Consider the following 24,733-nt stretch of genomic DNA (forward strand, 5'->3'; position numbering starts at 1 on the left):
TGATTTTGAACTTAATATAAATTTTGGTATTTAAACAAGTGAAGTTAATTTTTTTTTCTATTTACAATGGAACCACTTGAGCAAGGGCAAATAAGTTGGACACCCCATCAAATCTACTGCTCCACCGCCAATGCTGCAGCATTTATTTTTCTTGCCTATGAGCATGCACCCAAACCACTTTTCTCCATTGTAAGTAAGAGGCCAGCTCTTGCACGAAAACAAAGATTATAACAGATGAATGATTGTGAATGTAAAAAAAAAAATGGGGTCCTGCAATCCAATTGGCAAGTGTGCACGAACAGTTTTCTTAAAGAAAGGAAACTACATGTTTTAAATGTAATTTTGAAAATAACAAGTGCCAAAACAAAATGCACATTTCTGTGACCACAAAAATGACATGTTCTGCTTTTTGGTTCAATATATTTTATACCTAAATCAAAGAACAAAGAACAAAGAAATGTACAGCACAGGAACAGGCCCGTCGGCCCTCCAAGCCCGTGCCAACCATGTTGCCCGACTAAACTACAATCTTCGACACTTCCTGGGTCCGTATCCCTCTATTCCCATCCTATTCATGTAGTCAAATCGATCAAATCGATTTAGTAGTAGCTGTCAAACTAATGTATTTCTTTCTGCCTTAACACCATGTGAACAAACAGTTAACGACATAAGAACATAAGAACTAGGAGCAGCAGTAGGCCAACCGGCCCCTCGAGCCTGCTCCGCCATTCAATAAGATCATGGCTGATCTTTTTGTGGACTCAGCTCCACTTACCCGCCCGCTCTGATTTAAAATGATTTATATCTCTATATTTCACAGGTGTAGGGTAGAATTTCTGCTTTGGGGCAATCAGCAATCTGTGTGCTGCCTCCAATATCAAATTAAATGTTTTGGTCAAGTTACCATTCAAGTTTATTTGCAGAAAATGTAAAACCTTTCAAGAACCAGTGCAATCAGACAGCATTATAACATAAGAACTAGGAGCAGGAGTAGGCCATCTGGCCCCTCAAGCCTGCTCAGCCATTCAATGAGATCATGGCTGATCTTTGTGGACTCAGCTCCTCTCTCCGGCCCGTACACCATATCCCCAAATCCCTTTATTCTTTAGAAAGGTATCTATCTTTTTCTTAAAAACGTTTAAAGAAGGAGCCTCAACTGCTTCACTGGGGAAGGAATTCCAGAGATTCACAACCCTTTGGGTGAAGAAGTTCTTCCTAAACTCGGTCCTAAATCTACTTCCCCTTATTTTGAGGCTATGCCCCCTAGTTCTGCTTTCCCCGACCAGTGGAAACAACCTGCCCGCATCTATCCTATCTATTCCCTTCATAATTTTATATGTTTCAATAAGATCCCCCCGCATCCTTCTAAACTCCAATGAGTACAGTCCCAGTCTACTCAACCTCTCGTCATAATCTAATCGCCTCAACTCTGGGATCAACCTACTGAATCTCCTCTGCACTCCCTCCAGTGCCAATATGTCCTTTCTCAGGTAACGAGACCAAAACTGAACACAATACTCCAGATGTGGCCTCATCAACACCATATACAATTGCAGCATAACCTCCCTAGTCTTGAACTCCATCCCTCTAGTAATGAAAGACAAAACTCGATTAGCCTTCTTAATCACCTGTTGCACCTGCACACCAACTTTTTGCGACTCGTGCACCAGCACATCCAGGTCCCTCTGCACAGCAGCATGTTTTAACATCTTACCATTTAAATAATAATCCATTCTGCTGTTATTCCTCCGAAAATGGATAGCCTCACACTTGGCAACATTGAATTCCATCTGCCAGACCCTAGCCCATTCACCTAACCTATCGAAATCCTTCTGCAGACTTCCGGTATCCTCTGCACTTTTTGCTTTACCACTCATCTTAGTGTCGTCTGCAAACTTTGCCACATTGCACTTGGTCCCCAACTCCCAATCATCTATGTAAATTGTGAACAACTGCGGGCCCAACACTGATCCTTGAGGGACCCCACTCGTTACAGGTTGCCAACCAGAGAAACACCCATTTATCCCCACTCTCTGCTTTCTATTAGTTAACCAATCCTCTACCCATGCTACCACTTTACCCTCAACGCCATGCATCTTTAGTTTATGCAGAAACCTTTTGTGTGGCACCTTGTCAAAAGCTTTCTGGAAATCCAGATATACCACATCCATTGGCTCCCCGTTATCTACTGCACTGGTAACGCCCTCAAAAATTTCTACCAAATTAGTCAGACACGACCTACCCTTTATGAACCCATGCTGCGTCTGCCCAATGGGACAATTTCCCTCCAGGTGCCCCGCTATTTCCTCCTTAATGATAGATTCCAGCATTTTCCCTACAATCGAAGTTAAGCTTACCTACCCGCTTTCTGCCAACCTCCTTTTTTAAACAGTGGTGTCACGTTTGCTACTTTCCAATCCTCTGGGACCACCCCAGAGTCTAATGAATTTTGATAAATTATCACTAGTGCGTTTACAATTTCCCTAGCCATCTCTTTTAACACTCTGGGATGCATCCCATCAGGGCCAGGAGACTTGTCTACCTTTAGCCCCATTAGCTTGCCCAATACTGCTTCCTTAGTGATTACAATCATCTCAAGGTCCTCACCTATCATATCTTTATTTCCATCAGTCACTGGCATGTTATTTGTGTCTTCCACTGTGAAGACTGACCCAAAAAACCTGTTCTTTATTTAAAAATACTTCTTAATATATTTAAGTGTTGTAGTTTTATTAATACTGCTTAATCATCTGTGAGTAACATGATTTAAAATAACTTAAAGTGTCTCTCAACAAAAACTGTGGAAAAGAATTTTCGAGTTCAATTGGTGAGCAATTGTAATTATCTTCATAAATAAAATATTTTTTCAATATTTAAAAGCTTTTAAAAGGAGCAGATTCGTGCCTATTTATTTGAAACAAACTATTAACTGGAACATCTTTAACGGCATTTCAAACTGATGCAAATGTACTTTTGATGATCTGGAGTTGTGAATAAGGAACGTTGGGATTGAGATTTTGTTTTGGTGAAATCAGTGATTTGGACCCAAATTGTGCCCCCTTTCGAGATGTGTTCTCCAACCCCAACAAGCCCCCCTTCCTGATTTCGGCTCAAACACATTTGCATATGTTTGAACACAAAAATCAAAAATATGACACGAACTGGTATAATTAGGGAGTGGGCTGGAAGTAATGCATACGTTCTCCATTTCTCCCCCATGTGTGTTTTGGGCAGGGGAGGGGGCACATAAAACATGTTGGCAGCCCAACACATCTCTTCTTGCTCACCCTCCGCCTGTTCTCTGTACTACAGGGATGGGTAAGGCACCCACTAAGCCACTTGCCCGTAGGCCTGCTGAGGCCCTTTCTTGCCCAACCAAGTGGAAATTAAGAGCTTCAATCCACCTTCACTGTCGCTGGGGACAGCGACTGATGATTCAGAGTGCAAAGGCCATCTTTGAAATAGCTTCTTTGAAAAGACAGGAAGAAGGAGTCATCAATAAGGGGGTGCCCTGTGTGTATCAGGATGCCCCCCTGCCACCAGAATGTTATCTCAGCACCTCTTTATTCCTCCTTGACTGCCCTCCAAATCTCAGCCCACCACCCTCTCCGAACCCTCCCTGTCCTCAAACTCCAAGACTTATCTGTTTCAGATCCTCTTCCCGAGGTCTCTTTAAGTGCCAGCCGTGCCCACTATTGAGATCTGATATTGTTGCAACTGCTAGTAATGCCAGTCAGATTGGCTGATGGTTATCGAGGGTGGGGCTTCCTCTCTACTGAGGGGCAGAGGTCTGACCCACTGGCAATGTGTCATTGCTCCGGGCCGAGCTTTTGAAAAAATCTGGGCCAACTTTTCTTCCAAGCAATACACAACCTTATGAGATTAAAAATTGTTTTACTAATACTTCTTGATATGTTTAAGAGTGGCAATTTGGTAAAGTTTGATTAATACAGCTGACAATAGATTTACCACAGAAAAAACATTTTTAATCATGTCAAGGTGGAGTAAACTGGCTTTTGAAGAGTGAAAATGACTTTTAAAAATATACAAACCTACTTTCTTAACATATGGTCAATTTCTTAGTAAATTCAAAACTCTTTAAAATGTGATCATCTGGCACCAGTTCAATGGAATTTGCCCTTAAAAGGCAGCAATATTTTGAGCAGGCTATGCTCATTTTGGGTGAATTGTATCAGCTAAACTGCATAGTTAAGTGGAAACTCCAAGCAATATAAATGTTCTTTATAAATTTGGCAACTGCTTAAAAATTGGAGATTTGGTAACCAGCAAAGAGAGCAAAAATGAACCACACACAAGTAAAGGGAAAATACAGAGGGGTATTGATGAACAGGACTGTGGCATGAGAGAAGAACAGTGCAATGTAGTCTTGCAATGAGCTGGTTTAGCTCAGTGGGCTAAACAGCTGGTTTGTGATGCCGAACAAGGTCAGCAGCGCGGGTTCAATTCTCATACCAGCTTACCCGAACAGGCGCCGGAATGTGGCGACTAGGGGCTTTTCACAGTAACTTCAGACTTATGACAATAAGAGCTTATTACCTTTTCTCCTTGCCGCCATTTCCAGGGGGGCTGGTTTAGCACAGTGGGCTAAACAGCTGGCTTGTGATGCAGAACAATGCCAGCAGCGCGGGTTCAATTCCCGTCCCGGCCTCCCCGAACAGGTGCGGAATGTGGCGACTAGGGGCTTTTCGCAGTAACTTCATTGAAGCCTACTTGTGACAATAAGCGATTATTATTATGCATTCCTCTACATAAGAGCTACCTCAGATATGATCAGCCAACTTGCCTCCTTCATTGCTATATAGGTTCCTGTGTGGCTAAATTTTACCAAATGAACATATAGGTTTCTTGATCAAGAGAAAGTAGTTCAATATCCATTGCAAATAACTATCCCAGTGTGCACATGTTTGGGCAAGCGGGACACTGACGCAAAAAGAGTTCTGCTCTATTGATTTTCATTATTCCTCTAACCCCAACAAATATATTGTTGGTATCATGGTGCCTCAGTTCCTTTGAAAGGAAGCAGAGGCAGCAGTTGATGAAAAATAGAACAATGGGCCCGATTCTCCCCCAAAATTACAAAGTTAATTTGTGGCGGGTTTTACAAAGAACAAAGAAATGTACAGCACAGTAACAGGCCCTTCGGCCCTCCAAGCCCGTGCCGACCATGCTGCCCAACTAAACTACAATCTTCTACACTTCCTGTGTCCGTATCCCACTATTCCCATCCTATTCATGTATTTGTCAAGATCTTTCAGGGAGTTTCCCGCCGGCTCTGCCGGTGAGTTCCCCGCCGCTATTCAATGACATTTAGCCACTTTTTCGGGAGCTGGGGTGTTCCTTACTGGTTTAGCTCAATATATTTAAGCAGCAAAAGCAAGTGTAACTGATCACAAAGAGATTTGAGTGGCAGGTTGCTTCAGTTGAGTTATGTCCCAAGAATGAGGAAGATAAAATCAAGGGCAGGTAAAATGACTCATTGTTTATTTGTGTGTGGGAGTTGAAGAAACAATCAGTGAAAAGCAGAGTGGTGGAACACTTCATGGATAAATATTCAAGTGCTTGGTTAAGATTTAAGCAAAAATACCTTCAAACTAAATAAATGACTTCATTATGTTGCTGCATAGTTAAAATCAGAAAACTTTCAGCATTGGCAGGTGATCTAGATACCATGAGAGAATAAGCTATTCAAATTTCTTGTTAGATCACAACTAGTCAAAAACAATCCATTCTCAACACTATTTTGTGATAGATATACAACAGATTTGCCAAGCAGAATGAATTATCCACCTGGATTAGTGAAATGTTCTTGTTACTATCTAAAGCTTGGTGAACATCCACAAAACCACACTTCTTTTCTCATTGAGAAGGATAAGTATTGGTAAACAGAGCTTATCACTCTTGAGAAATGAAACTCAAAAATTGTTGGTTTTAATTTTCACATGTGGTCTTGGGACTGCCTGATCTGAATGCCAAAAAGTACCATCTGGATTCTGCACTAAAACATGAAGCTTGCCAAAAGTATGAGCCATGGTTTAAGTGAGCAGTATTGGAGTTTTGAAAGCCAGTCACATAAGATCACTTAAAAAGATTTAAGAGACTTGACCATGTTAAGTAGAATCCTACCATCCCTGCATATCTTTGAAGCTTATGTCCAGTCACCTGATGCATTACTTATGTGCATAAACCAAACTATCCGGAATGTTTCCTTGAGAGCAAACATAAATATATAAAATAAAAGTTTGTCCTGCTGCAAATTGAAAACAAAATACAGAATGTAAATCTGAATGTTTTTCTCAGCTAAGGTTACTCCACCCATAGGCAAATAGATGGGCAGAATTCTCCCATTTTGAGACTTGGGCAAATAGGCAGATTGTAAATAACGCAGAAAACTGCAATGATGTGGCAAACTCTCTCTGATGCACATTGCAGAGAGCCACCTGTTGGTCCAGGCATCTGAATCACATCTTTCAGTCATATGGTCTTCTCTATGAAGGGGCATGGTGTGAGCAACGTTGTACCTTTCCTCAGCTGGAGTCTGAGGGTGATGCACCGGAATCATTAGCCAGTATTTCAGTGGGTAGCATTTATCCGCCAGCAACCATCCCTGCAGATGTTCTGATCCCTCGAAGATCCCAGGCATCTGGGAGTGGCTGAGGATGTAGGAGTCATGGCAACTCCCAGGGAACCATGCACACACGTGCAGGATGGCCGCACACTAACCTCAACATTGACAGAATGGGAGCCCTTGCAGTTGATGAACTTCAAGGACAGCTGCCAGGGAGCCACATGCATGCATGCCTCTAGTGTTTGATATTCACCCACACCCTGGGTGGATACCAAACATCTCAAACTATTCATCCACATTGCCCCTTGTCTACATAAGCCCACCCGCACCACCCACCCCCACCTTGCAACCCACCCCCGGTTGACCTTTGCTGCAGTGGTCGTCCTGCAGGTGTCCAGATATAAACACTGGCTTATGGAACTGAGGGGGGGGGGGGGCGGGGGGGAACACCCAAAGGAAACTCTCAGGACGTCGCAATCTGGATATCACCCCAATGACGCAGATCAGCATATTTAAATGAGCCAGATGGCGCAACTAAGAGACCTCACCTGGGCGCTGTTTAGTACTGGTCCACACAAACATAGACCAGTCAGGGTAGTACCCTGAGACTTCCCCTGGCACCTGGTCAGTGCCAGGGATCGGGCCCAGGGGACCTCACCAAGTAGTGGGGGGTAGTTCCAGGGGTCTCACCAAGGTTGGGGGGGGGGCGGAAGGATCGGGGCAACCTTCCAAAATGGCGCCCCAATCTGCGAGATCACCAAGTTCGGCCTTGGCCAAGTGCCTTTGAATAGCAAGATGTTTCTTGGCACTGCAGCCACCAAGAAATAACCCGACAAAATGCACCTAAAACCAGACATAGAAGTTTTTCGGATGAATTATGCCCCAAAGAAAGGTAATTTGACAAGGCCCCCATCTATCAGAGCACTATGTAAACTCAGCAAATCTTGAGACTGATTGATTGGTAGGGTCTTGCAAAGTAAATAATCAAGCATAACTTTGAAGGAAAAAAAGAGAGCAAATTTCACATCAGGCCTAAATTCTGCTGAAATGTGTGGAAAATGATCAGTGATAATGGCATTTTCAATCTTTGATAAAGCCAGGGGAAAAATAAATAAAGTGAATAGCAAGAGTAATACACTAAAGGATTTTTATAATATTACCAATATCAAGCTATTAAATGATCAATGTCCTACTGGTTTTCGGTTCAGCCAATGGTTTTTAAAAAATTATATTTAGTGATTGTACTGTAGTTAACAAAGGAAGAAGAAGCAATTTTTAAAGAACGACTAAATGTTATATGTGCAGACTAATTGTATCTAATATGGTTTTTGATTATAATATTTATTTCTACAAATTTACACAGACAACATTGGATTCTCTGCAGAAGGTAAACTCATCATCAATAAAAGGCAGAGATGGAGGCAAGCCAGTGGAAACCTAAGCCCTGAATATATTTAGAACAAGATGCATATGTATGTTTACTGAGGATTAATACAACCTCTGGTCGATGAACTAATTAGATATTTCATTTTTAAAATTTCTGAACTAATCCTTTAATCATTAAATTTCATTACAGTTCTTAAAATAGACATTTTAATCATACTATTTGCATGCAATGATATTCTAGTGAATTTTACCTCAACAATCATGGTTCAATGATTTTGTTAAATACAGGGCTTCAAGTCAAGTGTTCAGATTGTACTCATGCCCATTGCAAGGATGTGCTTAAGTCCCTACACAGCTACATATTACCTGAACACCAGCAAAATGACTGAAAGGCTTCCTTTTTTGACTAACCTCTGTTCAATGATGCTGAGCTGTTGATATCTCCGGTGATAAAGGAAGACTCGGATTGTTTTCGAACCGTGTCATTCCACATTCTTCGAATTCGGCTCTAGAAGATACCACAATGCAAAGACAAATGTATCAGTGATTCCAAACCAGCACAGATAGCGCACTGAACAAAGGAGCTGCAGAAAGTTATCCAGAAACCCCTGTACACCAAATCTACACATATCTGTGAACTATAAAGAGCACAATGACAATGCCATATCACATTGGGCTGCTGCTAACTTCCTCTACTCTGAAGTTTGCAAATAAAAAAAAGCTGATGCAGTTCTGAAAATTTTCATACCCGCAATAAAATCAAACTACTTTTAAATAGCAGTGTTAACATCCACTCTGACAGCATAAGCAACTAATTAAAAAAACAACTGAAGACGATTTTATCGTTAATCCTTTCATTAGGCAAGCAGCCTCTCAATCAGAAAGAAGAAATGAATCTCAGTGTTTGCAAAACACCGCATGCCAGATTAATATCGTGACATTTTCAGGAAGAAAGTTGCAAAAGCTTCCTTTCCATAGATATTTCTTTGCCCCTTTCTTGAGATTGCTGATTTGCGTTGGAATTTGGTTTCAGCTGTGGTGGTCAACTGTTGCGACTTTGTCAAAGGGGCCTTCTTTCAGATATGGCCTTTGACCATGTGTTTCTGCAGTGGCAGATCTGAGACGCTTTCAGCATTCCGATCGACTACATCTGCAGCAAGTGTAACCAATGGTAGCTCCTCACAGACCGCGTGGTTCGGTTGGAGCAGCAATTGGATGCACTTAGGAGCATGCAGGTGGCGGAAAGTATCATAGATAGGAGTTGTTTTTTAAAATATATATTTTATTCAAGTTTTTTGGCCAAACATAACAATACGTAGTGTTTCTTTTACACAACAATAAAGCAATATAAATAACCGTGGCCAGTTTTAAACAAATAAAAAAGTAATATATAAACAAAAACAAAAAACAAAACTAAATGGCAACTGCCTATTCCAAAATAAATACTCTCCAAAAATATAATCCAACAATCCAATATACAATTACATATACCAAATACTTATACATTAACATCCCTGAGAGTCCCTCCGATTCCTCCCCCCCGCCCCCCCCCCCCCCCCACCCCCCACGGTTGCTGCTGTTGTCTACTTCTTTTCCATTCCCTCTATCTTTCTGTGAGGTAGTCGACGAACGGTTGCCACGGCCTGGTGAACCCCTGAGCCGAACCCCTTAACACGAACTTAATCCGTTCTAACTTTATAAACCCTGCCATATCGTTTATCCAGGTCTCCACACCCGGGGGTTTGGCTTCCTTCCACATTAACAATATCCTGCGCCGGGCTACAAGGGACGCAAAGGCCAACACGTCAGCCTCTCTCGCCTCCTGCACTCCCGGCTCTTCTGCAACCGCAAATATAGCCAACCCCCAGCTTGGTTCGACCCGGACCCCCACCACCTTCGAAAGCACCTTTGCCCAGAAGTCACCCAGAACCCCTGTAGTGCCGGGCATGACCAGAACATGTGGGTGTGATTCGCTGGGCCTCTCGAGCATCTCGCACACCTATCCTCTACCCCCAAAATTTTACTAAGCCGTGCTCCAGTCATATGCGCCCTGTGTAGCACCTTAAATTGTATCAGGCTTAGCCTGGCACGCGAGGACGATGAGTTTTCCCTACGTAGGGCATCAGCCCACAGCACCATCTCAATCTCCTCCCCCAGTTCTTCTTCCCATTTCCCTTTCAGCTCATCTACCATGATCTCCCCCTCGATGATTGATGCAGGTAGGGCAGTGGATGTTGTCTATATGGACTTCAGTAAGGCCTTTGACAAGGTCCCTCATGGTAGACTAGTACAAAAGGTGAAGTCACACGGGATCAGGGGTGAGCTGGCAAGGTGGATACAGAACTGGCTAGGCCACAGAAGGCAGAGAGTAGCAATGGAAGGATGCTTTTCTAATTGGAGGGCTGTGACCAGTGGTGTTCCACAGGGATCAGTGCTGGGGCCTTTGCTCTTTGTAGTATATATAAATGATTTGGAGGAAAATGTAACTGGTCTGATTAGTAAGTTTGCAGACAACACAAAGGTTGGTGGAATTGCGGATAGCGATGAGGACTGTCAGAGGATACAGCAGGATTTGGATTGTTTGGAGACTTGGGCGGAGAGATGGCAGATGGAGTTTAATCCGGACAAATGCGAGGTAATGCATTTTGGAAGGTCTAATGCAGGTAGGCAATATACAGTGAATGGTAGAACCCTCAAGAGTATTGAAAGTCAAAGAGATCTAGGAGTACAGGTCCACAGGTCACTGAAAGGGGCAACACAGGTGGAGAAGGTAGTCAAGAAGGCATACGGCATGCTTGCCTTCATTGGCCGGGGCATTGAGTATAAGAATTGGCAAGTCATGTTGCAGCTGTATAGAACCTTAGTTAGGCCACACTTGGAGTATAGTGTTCAATTCTGGTCGCCACACTACCAGAAGGATGTGGAGGCTTTAGAGAGGGTGCAGAAGAGATTTACCAGAATGTTGCCTGGTATGGAGGGCATTAGCTATGAGGAGCGGTTGAATAAACTCGGTTTGTTCTCACTGGAACGAAGGAGGTTGAGGGGAGACCTGATAGAGGTATACAAAATTATGAGGGGCATAGACAGAGTGGATAGTCAGAGGCTTTTCCCCAGGGTAGAGGGGTCAATTACTAGGGGGCATAGGTTTAAGGTGAGAGGGGCAAGGTTTAGAGCAGATGTACGAGGCAAGTTTTTTACGCAGAGGGTAGTGGGTGCCTGGAACTCGCTACCGGAGGAGGTGGTGGAAGCAGGGACGATAGTGACATTTAAGGGGCATCTTGACAAATATATGAATAGGATGGGAATAGAGGGATACGGACCCAGGAAGTGTAGAAGACTGTAGTTTAGTCGGGCAGCATGGTCGGCACGGGCTTGGAGGGCCGAAGGGCCTGTTCCTGTGCTGTACATTTCTTTGTTCTTTGTCCCTCATCTCCCTGTATATGTCCGCCACCTTACCGTCCCCCACCCATGTCTCTGAGATCACTCTATCCTGCACTTCCTGCGTCGGGAGCTGCGGGAATTCCCTCACCTGTTGCCTCGCAAAAGCCCTCAATTGTATATACCGAAATGCATTCCCTTGGGGCAACCCATATTTTTCCATCAACGCTCCCAGACTCGCAAAAGTTCCAATCAACAAATAGATCTCCTAATTGTACTACCCCAGCTCTTTGCCATGCTCCAAATCCCCCATCCATTCTCCCCGGAACGAACCTATGATTGTTTCTTATCGGGGACCGCACCGAAGCTCCCGTCCCTCCCCTATGCCGTCTCCACTGCCCCCAAATGTTCAATGTAGCCACCACCACTGGGTTTGTGGTGTATTTCTTTGGTGAGAACGGCAATGGCGCCATCACCATTGCTTGCAGGCTAGTCCCCCTGCAGGACGCCCTCTCCAATCTCTTCCACGCCACTCCCTCCCCTTCTCCCATCCACTTACACACCATTGAACCATTGGCGGCCCAGTAGTACTCACTTAGGCTCGGTAGTGCCAGCCCCCCCCCCCCCCTGTCCCTACTACGCTGCAAGAATCCCCGCCTCACTCTCGGGGTCTTCCCAGCCCACACAAAACTCATAATGCTCTTCTCAATTCTTTTGAAAAAAGCCTTCGTGATCACCACCGGGAGGCACTGGAACACAAAAAGGAATCTCGGGAGGACCACCATTTTAACCGCCTGCACCCTACCTGCCAATGACAGGGACACCATGTCCCATCTCTTGAAATCCTCCTCCGTCTGTTCCACCAACCGTGTTAAATTAAGCCTATGTAATGTACCCCAATTCTTGGCTATCTGGATCCCCAGGTACCGGAAGTCCCTTGTTACCTTCCTCAACGGTAAGTCCTCTATCTCTCTGCTCTGCTCCCCCGGATGCACCACAAATAACTCACTTTTCCCCATGTTCAGTTTATACCCTGAAAAATCCCCAAACTCCCCAAGTATCCGCATTATCTCTGGCATCCCCTCTGCTGGGTCCGCCACATATAGCAACAAATCATCCGCAAACAGAGATACCTGGTGTTCTTCTCCCCCCCAAAGTACTCCCCTCCACTTCCTGGAACCCCTCAGTGCCATGGTCAGGGGTTCAATCGCCAATGCAAACAATAACGGGGACAGAGGACATCCCTGCCTCGTCCCTCTATGGAGCTGAAAATAGTCAGACCCCCGTCCATTCGTGACCACGCTCGTCGTCGGGGCCCTATACAGCAACTGTACCCACCTGATATACCCGTCCCCAGAGCCAAATCTCCTCAACACCTCCCACAAATAATCCCACTCCACTCTATCAAATCCTTTCTCGGCATCCATCGCCACCACTATCTCCGCTTCCCTCTCTGGTGGGGGCATCATCATTACCCCTAGCAGCCTCCGTATATTTGTATTTAGCGGTCTCCCCTTCACAAACCCAGTTTGGTCCTCATGGACCACCCCCGGGACACAATTCTCTATCCTCATTGCCATTACCTTGGCCAGAATCTTAGCATCCACATTCAGGAGGGAAATGACCCGCATTGCAGCGGGTCTTTTTCCTTCTTTAGGTGGAGTGATATCGTTGCCTCTGACATAGCCGGGGGCAGCTGCCCCCTTTCCCTCGCCTCATTAAAGGTTCTCATCAGTAGCGGGGCCAGTAAGTCCACATATTTCTTGTAGAATTCAACTGGGAATCCGTCTGGTCCCGGGGCCTGCCCAGCCTGCATGCTCCCAATCCCTTTCACTTCTTCCTCCGTCTCAATCTGTGCTCCCAGCCCCACTCTCTCATGCTCCTCCACCTTAGGAAATTCCAGCTGATCCAGAAAGCACATCATTCTCTCCTTCCCGTCCGGGGGCTGCGCTTCATATAATCTTTCATAAAATGCCTTGAACACTCCATTCACTCTCTCCGCTCCCTGCTCCATCTCTCCCTCCTCATCTCTCACCCCCCCTATCTCCCTCGCTGCTCCCCTTTTCCTCAGTTGGTGGGCCAACAACCTACTCGCCTTCTCCCCATATTCGTACTGTACACCCTGTGCCTTCCTCCATTGTGCCTCTGCATTACCCGTAGTCAACAAGTCAAATTCTACATGTAGCCTTTGCCTTTCCCTGTACAGTCCCTCCTCCGGTGCCTCTGAGTATTGTCTGTCCACCCTCAGAAGTTCTTTCAACAACCGCTCCCTTTCCCTACCCTCCTGCTTTCCTTTATGTGCCCTAATAGATATCAGCTCCCCTCTAACCACTGCCTTCAGTGCCTCCCAGACCACTCCCACCTGTACCTCCCCATTATCATTAAGTTCCAAGTACCTTTCAATACACCCCCTCACCCATAAACACACCCCCTCATCTGCCAATAATCCCATGTCCATTCTCCAGGGTGGAAGCTGTTGTTTTTCTTCCCCTATCTCCAGGTCCACCCAGTGTGGAGCATGATCCGAGATGGCTATAGCCGTGTACTCCATCCCCGTCACCTTTGGGATCAGTGCCCTTCCCAAAACAAAAAAATCTATTCGTGAAAATACTTTGTGTACATAGGAGAAAAACAAAAACTCCTTACTCCTAGGTCGACTAAATCTCCAGGGATCTACTCCTCCAATCTGCTCCATAAAATCCTTAAGCACCCTAGCTGCAGCCGGCCTCCTTCCGGTCCTGGACCTCGATCTGTCCAGCCCTGGGTCCAGCAACCGTATTAAAGTCTCCACCCATTACCAACTTCCCCACTTCTAGGTCCGGGATTCGTCCTAACATACGCCTCATAAAATTGGCATCATCCCAGTTCGGGGCATACACGTTCACTAATACCACCGCCTCCCCTTGCAGTTTGCCACTCACCATCACGTATCTGCCCCCACTATCCGCCACTATAGTCTTTGCCTCAATCATTACCCGGTTCCCCACTAGTATGGCCACCCCCCTGTTTTTTGCATCTAGCCCCGAATGAAACACCTGCCCCACCCATCGTTTGCGAAGTCTAACGTGGTCTGTCAGCTTCAGATGAGTCTCCTGAAGCATAACCACATCTGCCTTAAGTTTCTTTATGTGTGCGAGTACCCGTGCCCTCTTAATCGGCCCGTTCAGCCCTCTCACATTCCACGTGATCAACCGGGTTGGGGGGCTCTTTATCCCCCCCCCCCCTTGACGACTAGCCATTTCCTTTTTCAATCCAGCTCCTCACCCGGTTCCCACGTAGCTGTATCCCCCCCCAGGCGGCGCCCCCACGCCCCGACCCCCCCCTCCCATACCAGCTCCCCCTTCTCCCCAGCAGCAGAAACCCAGTTAACCCCCCCCCCCCGCTAGATCCCAAGCTAGCGTAATTGCACCCCCCATGTTGCTCCCAGAAGTCAGCAAACTCTGGCCGACCTCGGCTTCCCCCGTGACCTCGGCTCACACTGTGCAAGGCCCCCTCCTTCCTGCTTCCCTGTTCCCGCCATGATTACCATAGCGTGGGAACAAAGCCCGCGCTACCCCTTTTGGCCCCGCCCCCAATGGCCGGCGCCCACAGCTCCTCATCCTCCCTCACCCCCTCCCCCACGACATGGGGAAGAGAGAGAAGTTACAGGTTCGCAGGTTAACAACCTGGGAAGTCCTCTCTTCCCCCTTTTCCCCCCTTCATCCCACAAATTCACCCCCCCACTTTTGTCCCAAACGTTCTTTTTCTGGCCCGCTCACTCCAGCTTCTCCTCGACAATAAATGTCCACGCCTCATCTGCCGTTTCGAAGTAGTGGTGTTTCCCTAGATGTGTGACCCACAGTCTTGCCGGTTGCAGCATTCCGAATTTGACCTTCCTTTTATGCAACACGGCCTTGGCCCGATTAAAGCTTGCCCTCCTTCTCGCCACCTCCGCACTCCAATCTTGATATACGCGGATCACCGCATTCTCCCACCTACTGCTCCGAGTTTTCTTGGCCCATCTGAGGACCATCTCTCTGTCCTTATATCGGAGAAATCTCACCACTATTGCGCAAGGAATTTCTCCAGCCCTCGGTCTTCGCGCCATAACTCGATAGGCTCCCTCCACCTCCAGCGGACCCGTCGGGGCCTCCGATCCCATTAACGAGTGCAGCATCGTGCTCACATACGCCCCTTCTGCACCTTCGGGAAGACCAAGAATCCTCCTCGCATTATTCTCCAGCACCTCCAGCCTTTCCACACACCTTTTGTGTTGTGCCTCGTGGATCTCCGTTTTCACCACCAGGCCCTATATGTCGTCCTCATTCTCAGCAGCCTTTGCCTTCACGACCCGAAGCTCCTGTTCCTGGGTCTTTTGCTCCTCCTTTAGCCCCTCAATCGCTTGTAATATCGGGGCCAACAGCTCCTTCTTCATCTCCTTTTTGAGTTCATCTGCGCAACGCCGCAGATACTCTTGTTGGTCAGGGCCCCATATTAAACTGCCTCCTTCCGATGCCATCCTGCTTTGTGCCTGCCTTCCTGGCCGCTGCTCTAGAGGATCCACCGCAATGCGGCTACTTTCCTCTCTTTTTTTCCATCCGTGTCCAGGGGGGATTCCCTTCTGGATTACCGCACAGTGTTATGTGCCGTTAAAATTGCCGATGGGGCTCCTATTAAGAGCCCAAAAGTCCGTTCCACCGGGAGCTGCCGAAACGTGCGACTCAGCTGGTCATCGCCGCACCCGGAAGTCCCATAGATAGGAGTTATAGAGATGTGGTCACACCCAAGGTGCAGGCAGAGAGATGGGTGACCACCGGAAAGGGCAGGCAGTCAGTGCAGGAAGCCCTGTGGTTGTCCCCTCTCGAACAGGTATACCGCTTTGGATACTGTTGGGGGGAATAGCCTATCTGGGGAAAACAGCAGCAGCCAGAGCAGTGGCACCACGGCTGACTCTGATGTTCAGCAGGGAGGGTCAAAGCGCAGAAGAGCAATAGTCATAGGGGACTCTGTAGTCAGGGGCACAGATAGGCGCTTCTGTGGACGTGAAAGAGACTCCAGGATGGTATGTTGCCTCCCTGGTGCCAGGGTCCAGGATGTCTCCGAACGGGTAGCGGGCATCCTGAAGGGGGAGGGCAAACAGGCAGAGGCCATTGTACATATTGGTACGAACGACATAGGCAGGAAGGGGCATGAGGTCCTGCAGCAGGAGTTCAGGGAGCTAGGCAGAAAGTTAAAAGACAGGAGCTCTAGGGTTGTAATCTCGGGATTACTCCTTGTGCCACGTGCCAGGGAGGCTAGAATTAGGAAGATAGAGCAGCTAAACTCGTGGCTAAACAGCTGGTGTAGGGGTGAGGGTTTCCGTTATCTGGACCACTGGGAGCTCTTTGGGGGCAGGTGTGACCTGTATAAGAAGGACGGGTTGCATCTAAACTGGAGAGGCATAAATATCCTGGCCACGAGGTTTGCTAGTGTCACTCGGGAGGATTTAAACTAGTATGGCAGGGGGATGGGTACTGGAGCAATAGGTCAGAAGGTGAAAAAATTGAGGAAGAACTAGGGAATAGGGCCAGTATGGCTCTGAGGAAGAGCAGACAGGGAGATGTTGCTGAAAACAGCAGGACTGGTGGCCTGAAGCGCATATGTTTTAATGCAAGAAGTATAACAGGTAAAGCAGATGAACTTAGAGCTTGGATTAGTACTTGGAACTATGATGATGTTGCCATTACAGAGACCTGGTTGAGGGAAGGACAGGATTGGCAGCAAAACGTTCCAGGATTTAGATGTTTTAGACGGGATAGAGGGGGATGAAAAAGGGGTGGAGGAGTTGCACCACTGGTTAGGGAGAATATCACAGCTGTACTGCTGGAGGACACCTCAGAGGGCAGCGAGGCTATATGGGTAGAGATCAGGAATAAGAAGGGTGCAGTCACAATGTTGGGGGTTTACTACAGGCCACCCAACAGCCAGCGGGAGATAGAGAAGCAGATAGGTAGACAGATTTTGGAAAGGAGTAAAAGCAACAGGGTTGTTGTGATGGGAGAATTTAACTTCCCCAAGATTGACTGGGACTCACTTAGTGCTAGGGGCTTGGACGGAGCAGAGTTTGCAAGAAGCATCCAGGAGGGCTTCTTAAAACAATATGTAGTCCAACTAGGGAAGGGGCTGTACTGGACCTGGTATTGGGGAATGAGTGCAGCCAGGTGGTAGAAGTTTCAGTGGGGGAGCATTTCGGGAACAGTGACCACAATTCAGTAAGTTTTAAAGTGCTGGGTGGACAAGGATAAGAGTGGTCCTAGGATAAATGTGCTAAATTGGGGAAGGCTAATTATAACAATATTAGGCAGGAACTGAAGAACCTAGATTGGGGGCGGATGTTTGAGGGTAAATTAACATCTGACATGTGGGAGGCTTTCAAATGTCAGTTGAAAGGAATTCAGGAACTGCATGTTCCTGTGCGGAAGAAGGGTAAATACGGCAAATTTCGGGAACCTTGGATAACGAGAGATATTGTAGGCATCGTCAAAAAAAAAAAATGAGGCATTTGTCAGGGCTCGAAGGCTGGGAACAGACAAAGCCTGTGTGGAATATATGGAAAGTAGGAAGGAACTTAAGCAAGGAGTCAGGAGGGCTAAAAGGAGTCACGAAAAGTAATTGGCAAATAGGGTTAAGGAAAATCCCAAGGCTTTTTACACATACATAAATAGCAAGAGGGTAGCCAGGGAAAGGGTGGGCCCACTGAAGGACATGCGAGGGAGTCTATGTGTGGAGCCAGAGGAAATGGGTGAGGTACTAAATGAATACTTTGCATCAGTATTCACCAAAGAGAAGGAATTGGGGGATGTTGAGTCTGGAGAAGGATGTGTAGATAGCCTGGGTCACATTGAGATCCAAAAAGACGAGGTGTTGGGCGTCTTAAAAAGTATTAAGGTAGATAAGTCCCCAGGGCCTGATGGGATCTACCCCAGAATACTGAAGGAGGCTAGAGAGGAAATTGCTGAGGCCTTGACAGAAATCATTGGATCCTCACTGTCTTCAGGTGATGTCGCGGAGGACTGGAGAATAGCCAATGTTGTTCCTTTGTTTAAGAAGGGTAGCAAGGATAATCCAGGGAACTACAGGCCGGTGAGCCTTCCATCAGTGGTCGGGAAATTACTGGAGAGAATTCTTCGAGACAGGATCTACTCCCATTTGAAAGCAAATGGACGTATTAGTGAGAGGCAGCATGGTTTTGTGAAGGGGAGGTCGTGTCTCACTAACTTGATAGAGTTGTTCGAGGAGGTCACTAAGATGATTGATGCAGGTAGGGCAGTGGATGTTGTCCATATGGACTTCAGTAAGGCCTTTGACAAGGTCCCTCATGGTAGACTAGTACAAAAGGTGAAGTCACACGGGATCAGGGGTGAGCTGGCAAGGTGGATACAGAACTGGCTAGGTCATAGAAGGCAGAGAGTAGCAATGGAAGGATGCTTTTCTAATTGGAGGGCTGTGACCAGTGGTGTTCCACAGGGATCAGTGCTGGGACCTTTGCTGTTTGTAGTGTATATAAATGATTTGGAGGAAAATGTAACTGGTCTGATTAGTAAGTTTGCAGACGACACAATGGTTGGTGTAATTGCGGATAGCGTTGAGAACTGTCAGAGGATAAAGCAGGATTTAGATTGTTTGGAGACTTGGGTGGAGAGATGGCAGATGGAGTTTAATCCGGACAAATGTGAGGTAATGCATTTTGGAAAGTATAATGCAGGCAGGGAATATACAGTGAATGGTAGAACCCTCAAGAGTATTGACAGTCAGAGAGATCTAGGTGTACAGGTCCACAGGTCACTGAAAGGGGCTACACAGGTGGAGAAAGTAGTCAGGAAAGCATACGGCATGCTTGCCTTCATTGGCCGGGGCATTGAGTATAAAAATTGGCAAGTCATGTTGCAGCTGTATAGAACCTTAGTTCGGCCACACTTGGAGTAGAGTGTTCAATTCTGGTTGCCACACTACCAGAAGTATGTGAAGGCTTTAGAGAGGGTGCAGAAGAGATTTACCAGGATGTTGCCTGGTATGGAGGGCATTAGCTATGAGGAGAGGTTGAATAAACTCGGTTTGTTCTCACTGGGACGACAGAGGTTGAGGGGCGACCTGATAGAGGTCTACAAAATTATGAGGGGCATAGACAGAGTGGATAGTGAGAGGCTTTTTCCCAGGGTCGAGGGGTCAATTACTAGGGGGCATAGGTTTAAGGTGCAAGGGGCAAGGTTTGGAGGAGATGTAAGAGGCAAGTTTTTTACGCAGAGGGTAGTGGTTGCTGGAATTCACTGCCGGAGGAGGTGGTGGAAGCAGGGACGATAGTGATGTTTAAGGGGCATCTTGATGGGAATAGAGGGATATGGACCCCAGAAGTGCAGAAGATTTTAGTTTAGATGGGCAGCATGGTCAGCACAGGCTTGGAGGGTCGAAGAGCCTGTTCCTGTGCTGTACTTTTCTTTGTTCTTTGCTATTAATGCTGAATGTGATGCTCTCTTCAACCAATGCCCGCAACCCAACATAGGCCACTATACACTAATCATGAACAGGAGCTATGCAGGTAAAAGCATATTTGAATCAATCAGAGCCCGAAGTTAGATTGAGTCCAGGCACTCACTGTAAAAGTAAATGGCCAATTAAGTACTCTGAAACAGTTTGTTGCAAAAAAAAAAAAAGAAGAGTTTCTAGTATTGAAGGAAAGTTATTTTCTCATTTCAATCAATTCAAGAGAACAGGTGTGCTAGTATTTATATACCAAGATGCATTCCAATCTGTTCCCAATTATTTCCTTTATGTAATGAAGACTTTGAAGATTACTTTTGCTTTGTTTTGATTGCACAATATTAAAACACCGCTGGAGGCGGTGAAATAGTGAAATTATGTTTCATTAACTCTTTATTTTGATAGCAGTCTCAGTCTTTGCCCAATAGATAAATTGATAACCTTATAAAACAACAACTTAAAGAGCAGTTCATTGAGAATTTTAAAATCAAGATGTTGCTTCACCAGGAGCCAATGCAGGTCAGCGAGCACAGGGATCATAGGGGGACTGAACTTGATACGAATTAGGACACAGGACAAGCTAACAGAGGGTAGAATGTGGGAGACCGGCCAGCAGTGCATTGGAATAGTTGAGTGCAGAGGTAAAATAGGCATGAGTGAGAGCATGAGCAACAGATGAGCCGAGACAAGGAGCGAATTCAAGCAATGTTACAGAGGTGGAAATAGGGGAAATAGGAAGTCTTAGAGGTGGCACAAATTTGAATTCTGAACCTCATCTCAGGATCAAATATGACACAACATTTGTGAATTAATTGTGATTAATTTCAGACTGTTGCCAGGGGAAGGATAGAATCGGGAGTTGGGGAATGGAGCTTCTAACGGCCTTCACAATATTTAATTGGAGGAAATTTCAGATCTTCCAGAATTGAATAAGCGTGAAGTCTGATAATTTAGCAACAATGGAAGAATCGAGAGAGGTAGGGCTGGACGTCATCATTGTACATGTGAAACCTAATATTGTGCCTGCAGATGGTATCGCCATCGGACTGTGTGTAATGAGAAATAGGAGGGAGATGCTTACGGGACACTAGAGGCAACAGTGTGGGAGCAGGAAGAGACGCCAAGTGATTCTCTAGTTACAAGTAAATTGATAAGAATGGAAGACAATAAAATGTAGGAGAAAATGAGCAGTGGTTCATGCATGGATACAGATACATACCTAGCAGTGAAGCTGATGGTAAATTGGGCTGCCAGGACGATTTGCAGGTATTGATTTTTTTTTTAAATGACTTTGTCATTTAGATTCTGCATGCTAACTTGATTTTCAATTATATTTTAAACTGCAGGATTGAGACTGCTGAATTTGGGAAGTTCATGATTTTCCTACTGGTTTAATTGGGCTGTAAGTATGACCATCAATGAAGAGAAGTTACCAAAGGACAGCATACATTAGTTTAATTGCGGCAGGCCTACGGAGATTATCATATTGATCACAAGCAGTTTGTTATTAGGGATGTTTTGTTGCCCAATCAGTGCCGACCAATGTTGCTGACAACACACAGCCTAGCAGAGAAAGGTTGTTCACATATCTTGTAGCAGAATAACATTAAAAATTCAATACTTCTATTTAGCTTGTAAAATGAACATACTATTCAACAAAAGGATACCATTAAAGCACTAACTGTCAATTAGGACAACAGAGAAAAGTTAATAATCATTATAACCATCTTCTCCATTATTAGCTTTAATATTGTGTTTGAAACTAAGTCAACATCAAAAGATTCATCGTGAAACAGGCCTCATGGTATGATATACATATTTTGTTGTCCACAGCGACAGTCTGTAGCCAATTCTCAACAACTGTGAGGCAGGAAGTGTCTTGTGAAAAATAATAAACAGCAGAGGAATTCTTCAAGTGTGAAGGACGAGGGAGTTTACAATTAGGGGTCTTGGTTGTGCACAAGTTAGTAAAATTAACACAGAACCGTAAATATGCCTGCAATTCATTTCACATTATGCAAACCAATTAGTGATTGAACTGCCATATTTCCACTCTTATTTTTTCAAACCTCATTCCAAGAACCAAGTCATGTATATTACATATGAACAAGGAGCAAAAGTAGGCCATTCAGCCCCTGGATCCTGCTCTGCCATTTAATAAAATCATAGCTGATCTGATGGTAACCCAAATCTGCATCCCGCTTGCCCCCGATAACCTTTCACCCCCCGTGCATACCAAGAATCTATCCACGTCTACCTTCAGAATATTCAAAGTGTCTGCTTCCACCGCCTTTTCAGGAAGAGAGTTCCAAAGACGAACAACCCTCTGCTTTCACCTCATCTCCGTTTTAAATCAGCAGCCCCTTACTTTTAATCAGTGATCCCTAGTTCTAGAGTTTTCAAGAAACTAGGGAAAATATAGCAGAGGCATATTTATATTTAATAATTCAATAATCAAATTTGTACCAAACAATGCATAGCAAAAGGTGTAGTGCCAAAGGGCTGGTGGATAGCTAATGTAATTCCTACATTTAAGAAGTGAATAGAACATATCTATGGAAATATAGACCGGACAGCTCAACGTCAGTGGTTGGAAAAATAATGAAATGCTGACTAAATGAGAGATTGGAAGAATGGAGAAACATAATGATGAACAGAAAACATGGATTTCAAAGAGAAATTCTTGCTTGATCAGCCCTATTGAACTTGCTGAGGAGGTTATGGAGAGAGCACAGAATGGGAATACATTAGATGTATTTCATCTTGTTTCTCAAAAGGCCATTTGCCTCACTGAATAAAATAAGAAAATGTGGAGTCAGGGGACAAGTGGCAGAATGGGTTGCGAGCTGGCTTCAACACAAAGAGCAGAGAATAGTCATTCAGAGTGGCAGATGCAGGTGCTGGGACCTTTGCTGTTCACAATTTACATTAAATATTTGGACTGCAGAATCAGTAATGAAATCTCTAAATTTGAGTACTGCTGAAAAAGCGATATTTTATCTTGCATTCAACAGGACAGCTTTGCAACATAAACTAACAGTAATTGTAACAATTTATGCTGCATGATTAATTGGCAAGTGCACTCCGATTGGACTCTGGGCGTGAACGGCACGGTGGCAGGGTGGTTAGCACGTTCCCTCACAGCGCCATGGACCCGGGTTCAATTTCAACCTCGGGTGGCTGTGTGGAGTTTGCACTTTTTCCTCGTGTCTGCGTGGATTTCCTCCGGATGCTCTGGTTTCCTCCCACAGTCCAAAGACGTTCATGTTAGGTGGATTGGCCATGCGAAATTGCCCCCCAGTGTCCAAAGATTTGGGTGGAGTTATTGGGAAAGGGCGGGGATATTGGGCTTTGGTAGCATGGTCTTTCGCAGGGTCGGATTCTATGATTCTATGAATTTTTCACATTTTGTTCGGTAGCGGACAGTGTTGTAGATTCCATTTGTAGCTGTACTGCAACAGCTTGGTTCGGGGTGCAGCAGGTTCTGGAGCACAAGTCTTCAGTACAATTGCCGGAATATTGTCAGGACCCATAGCCTTTGCAGTGCCCATTGCCTTCAGCCATTTCTTCATATCACATGTAGTGATCAAATTAGCTAGAAATTGGCACCTGCGATGCTGGGGATCTCCGGAGGATGCCAAGATGGATCATTCACTCAACACTTCTGGTTGAAGATTGCAGCAAATGCTTCTGCCTGAACTTTTCATATCGAGGTGGGGTAGAGGAACAAAGGGATCTCAGTGTACAAATACACAAATCACTAAAGTTGCATTACAGGTTCGAAACTTCCACAAATTCCACGTATCCTATGTAGTTCCATGCACATATAAAACCTTAGCCTAAGCAGGTAAAGAGTTGACCTTCTGCCAAATTTTGTTATTCTTTAACCATTGATTAGCCAGTGAGCAAAACAACCTGAATTGAATCCTGAGAAGCATTTGTGGTTGACCACTTCTTGCCAAAAGAAGGAACTTCCAGAAGGAACACATGCTTCTTTGGGTCAATTTTGATAATGTAGCAACAGATCATAAAAGCTAATAATCCATGCGATTTTTGTTACTAGCTAATTCCTCTGCTGTCCACTTGTTATTTTTCTAGGATATTTGCACACTCTACCCTCCTTATTTTCCCCAGGAAACAAGAATATTTGGTACAGGTAAAGATACCCAAGGTATTATTGTACAGAAGTCATGTGAACTGGGAAATAATCTATCACTTGATAATGGAGGAGCCGAATTTGAAGGAAATTGGGTGGGATTCTCCTGTCTCATCAGTGGCGGGACCCGTTAGGACAGAAAATCTGGCGTTCCGGCCAAAATTCCATTCACTCTCAGCAGCACCGGAAAATCACATCCGCGAACGAGGATGGAAGATTTTGGCCACTATCTTCTCTTTCTGACAGAAAATACCAGGATATACTTTTCAGAAAATACAATGGGAGAACAGCATTAGGCAATAACAGAAGATGGTGACTGGCTATTTTTCAGTAGTGATACAACTTAAGAAAGTCCAGTTGAAAGAAACTCCTGTTTTACAAATTAATTGCTTACTTGAGAGCCTGTAGAATATCGCCCAGGAGTTCGAGCACCAGATGTCTTTGCTGAACCAAGGGAGGTGTCTGTGCTCCTTCTACTGCAGCAGTGGGTACGGAAGCATTTACCATATTCTTTCCTCACCTAGGCAGTAAAATGACAACTAGCATAAAAAGGCAGTCCCATCTCTCAAATAGCTCACGAGGATTCATTCCTACCTGTCTTAAATTTAAACAATACTTTGTAAAATGGACAAATCCTTTTGGTTCAAGAGATCAATAAATCATGAACATCTTAAGCAATCAGGGTATAAATTATAACACAAAGTATCATATGCAATTTCTATTGATCATTG

The 24,733-nt window shown here is 45.3% G+C and overlaps 1 protein-coding gene across 9 annotated transcripts in view; it reads right to left on the bottom strand.

Moving 5' to 3' along the window:
• The window catches only part of LOC140429750 (adhesion G protein-coupled receptor L3-like), a 1,506,492-nt gene that overhangs the window by 86,609 nt on the left and 1,395,150 nt on the right, over positions 1 to 24,733 (bottom strand). For all 9 annotated transcript variants that reach the window (XM_072517114.1, XM_072517117.1, XM_072517116.1 and 6 more), the window contains 2 exons: positions 24,397 to 24,522; positions 8,384 to 8,480 (listed from right to left, as the gene is read on the bottom strand). In XM_072517114.1, coding sequence (XP_072373215.1) covers positions 8,384 to 8,480; positions 24,397 to 24,522 — 223 coding nt within the window. The remainder of the gene's footprint in view (positions 1 to 8,383; positions 8,481 to 24,396; positions 24,523 to 24,733) is intronic.

Source organism: Scyliorhinus torazame, chromosome 9, assembly GCF_047496885.1.
Source record: "Scyliorhinus torazame isolate Kashiwa2021f chromosome 9, sScyTor2.1, whole genome shotgun sequence".
In the NCBI taxonomy this organism is placed as follows: domain Eukaryota; kingdom Metazoa; phylum Chordata; class Chondrichthyes; order Carcharhiniformes; family Scyliorhinidae; genus Scyliorhinus; species Scyliorhinus torazame.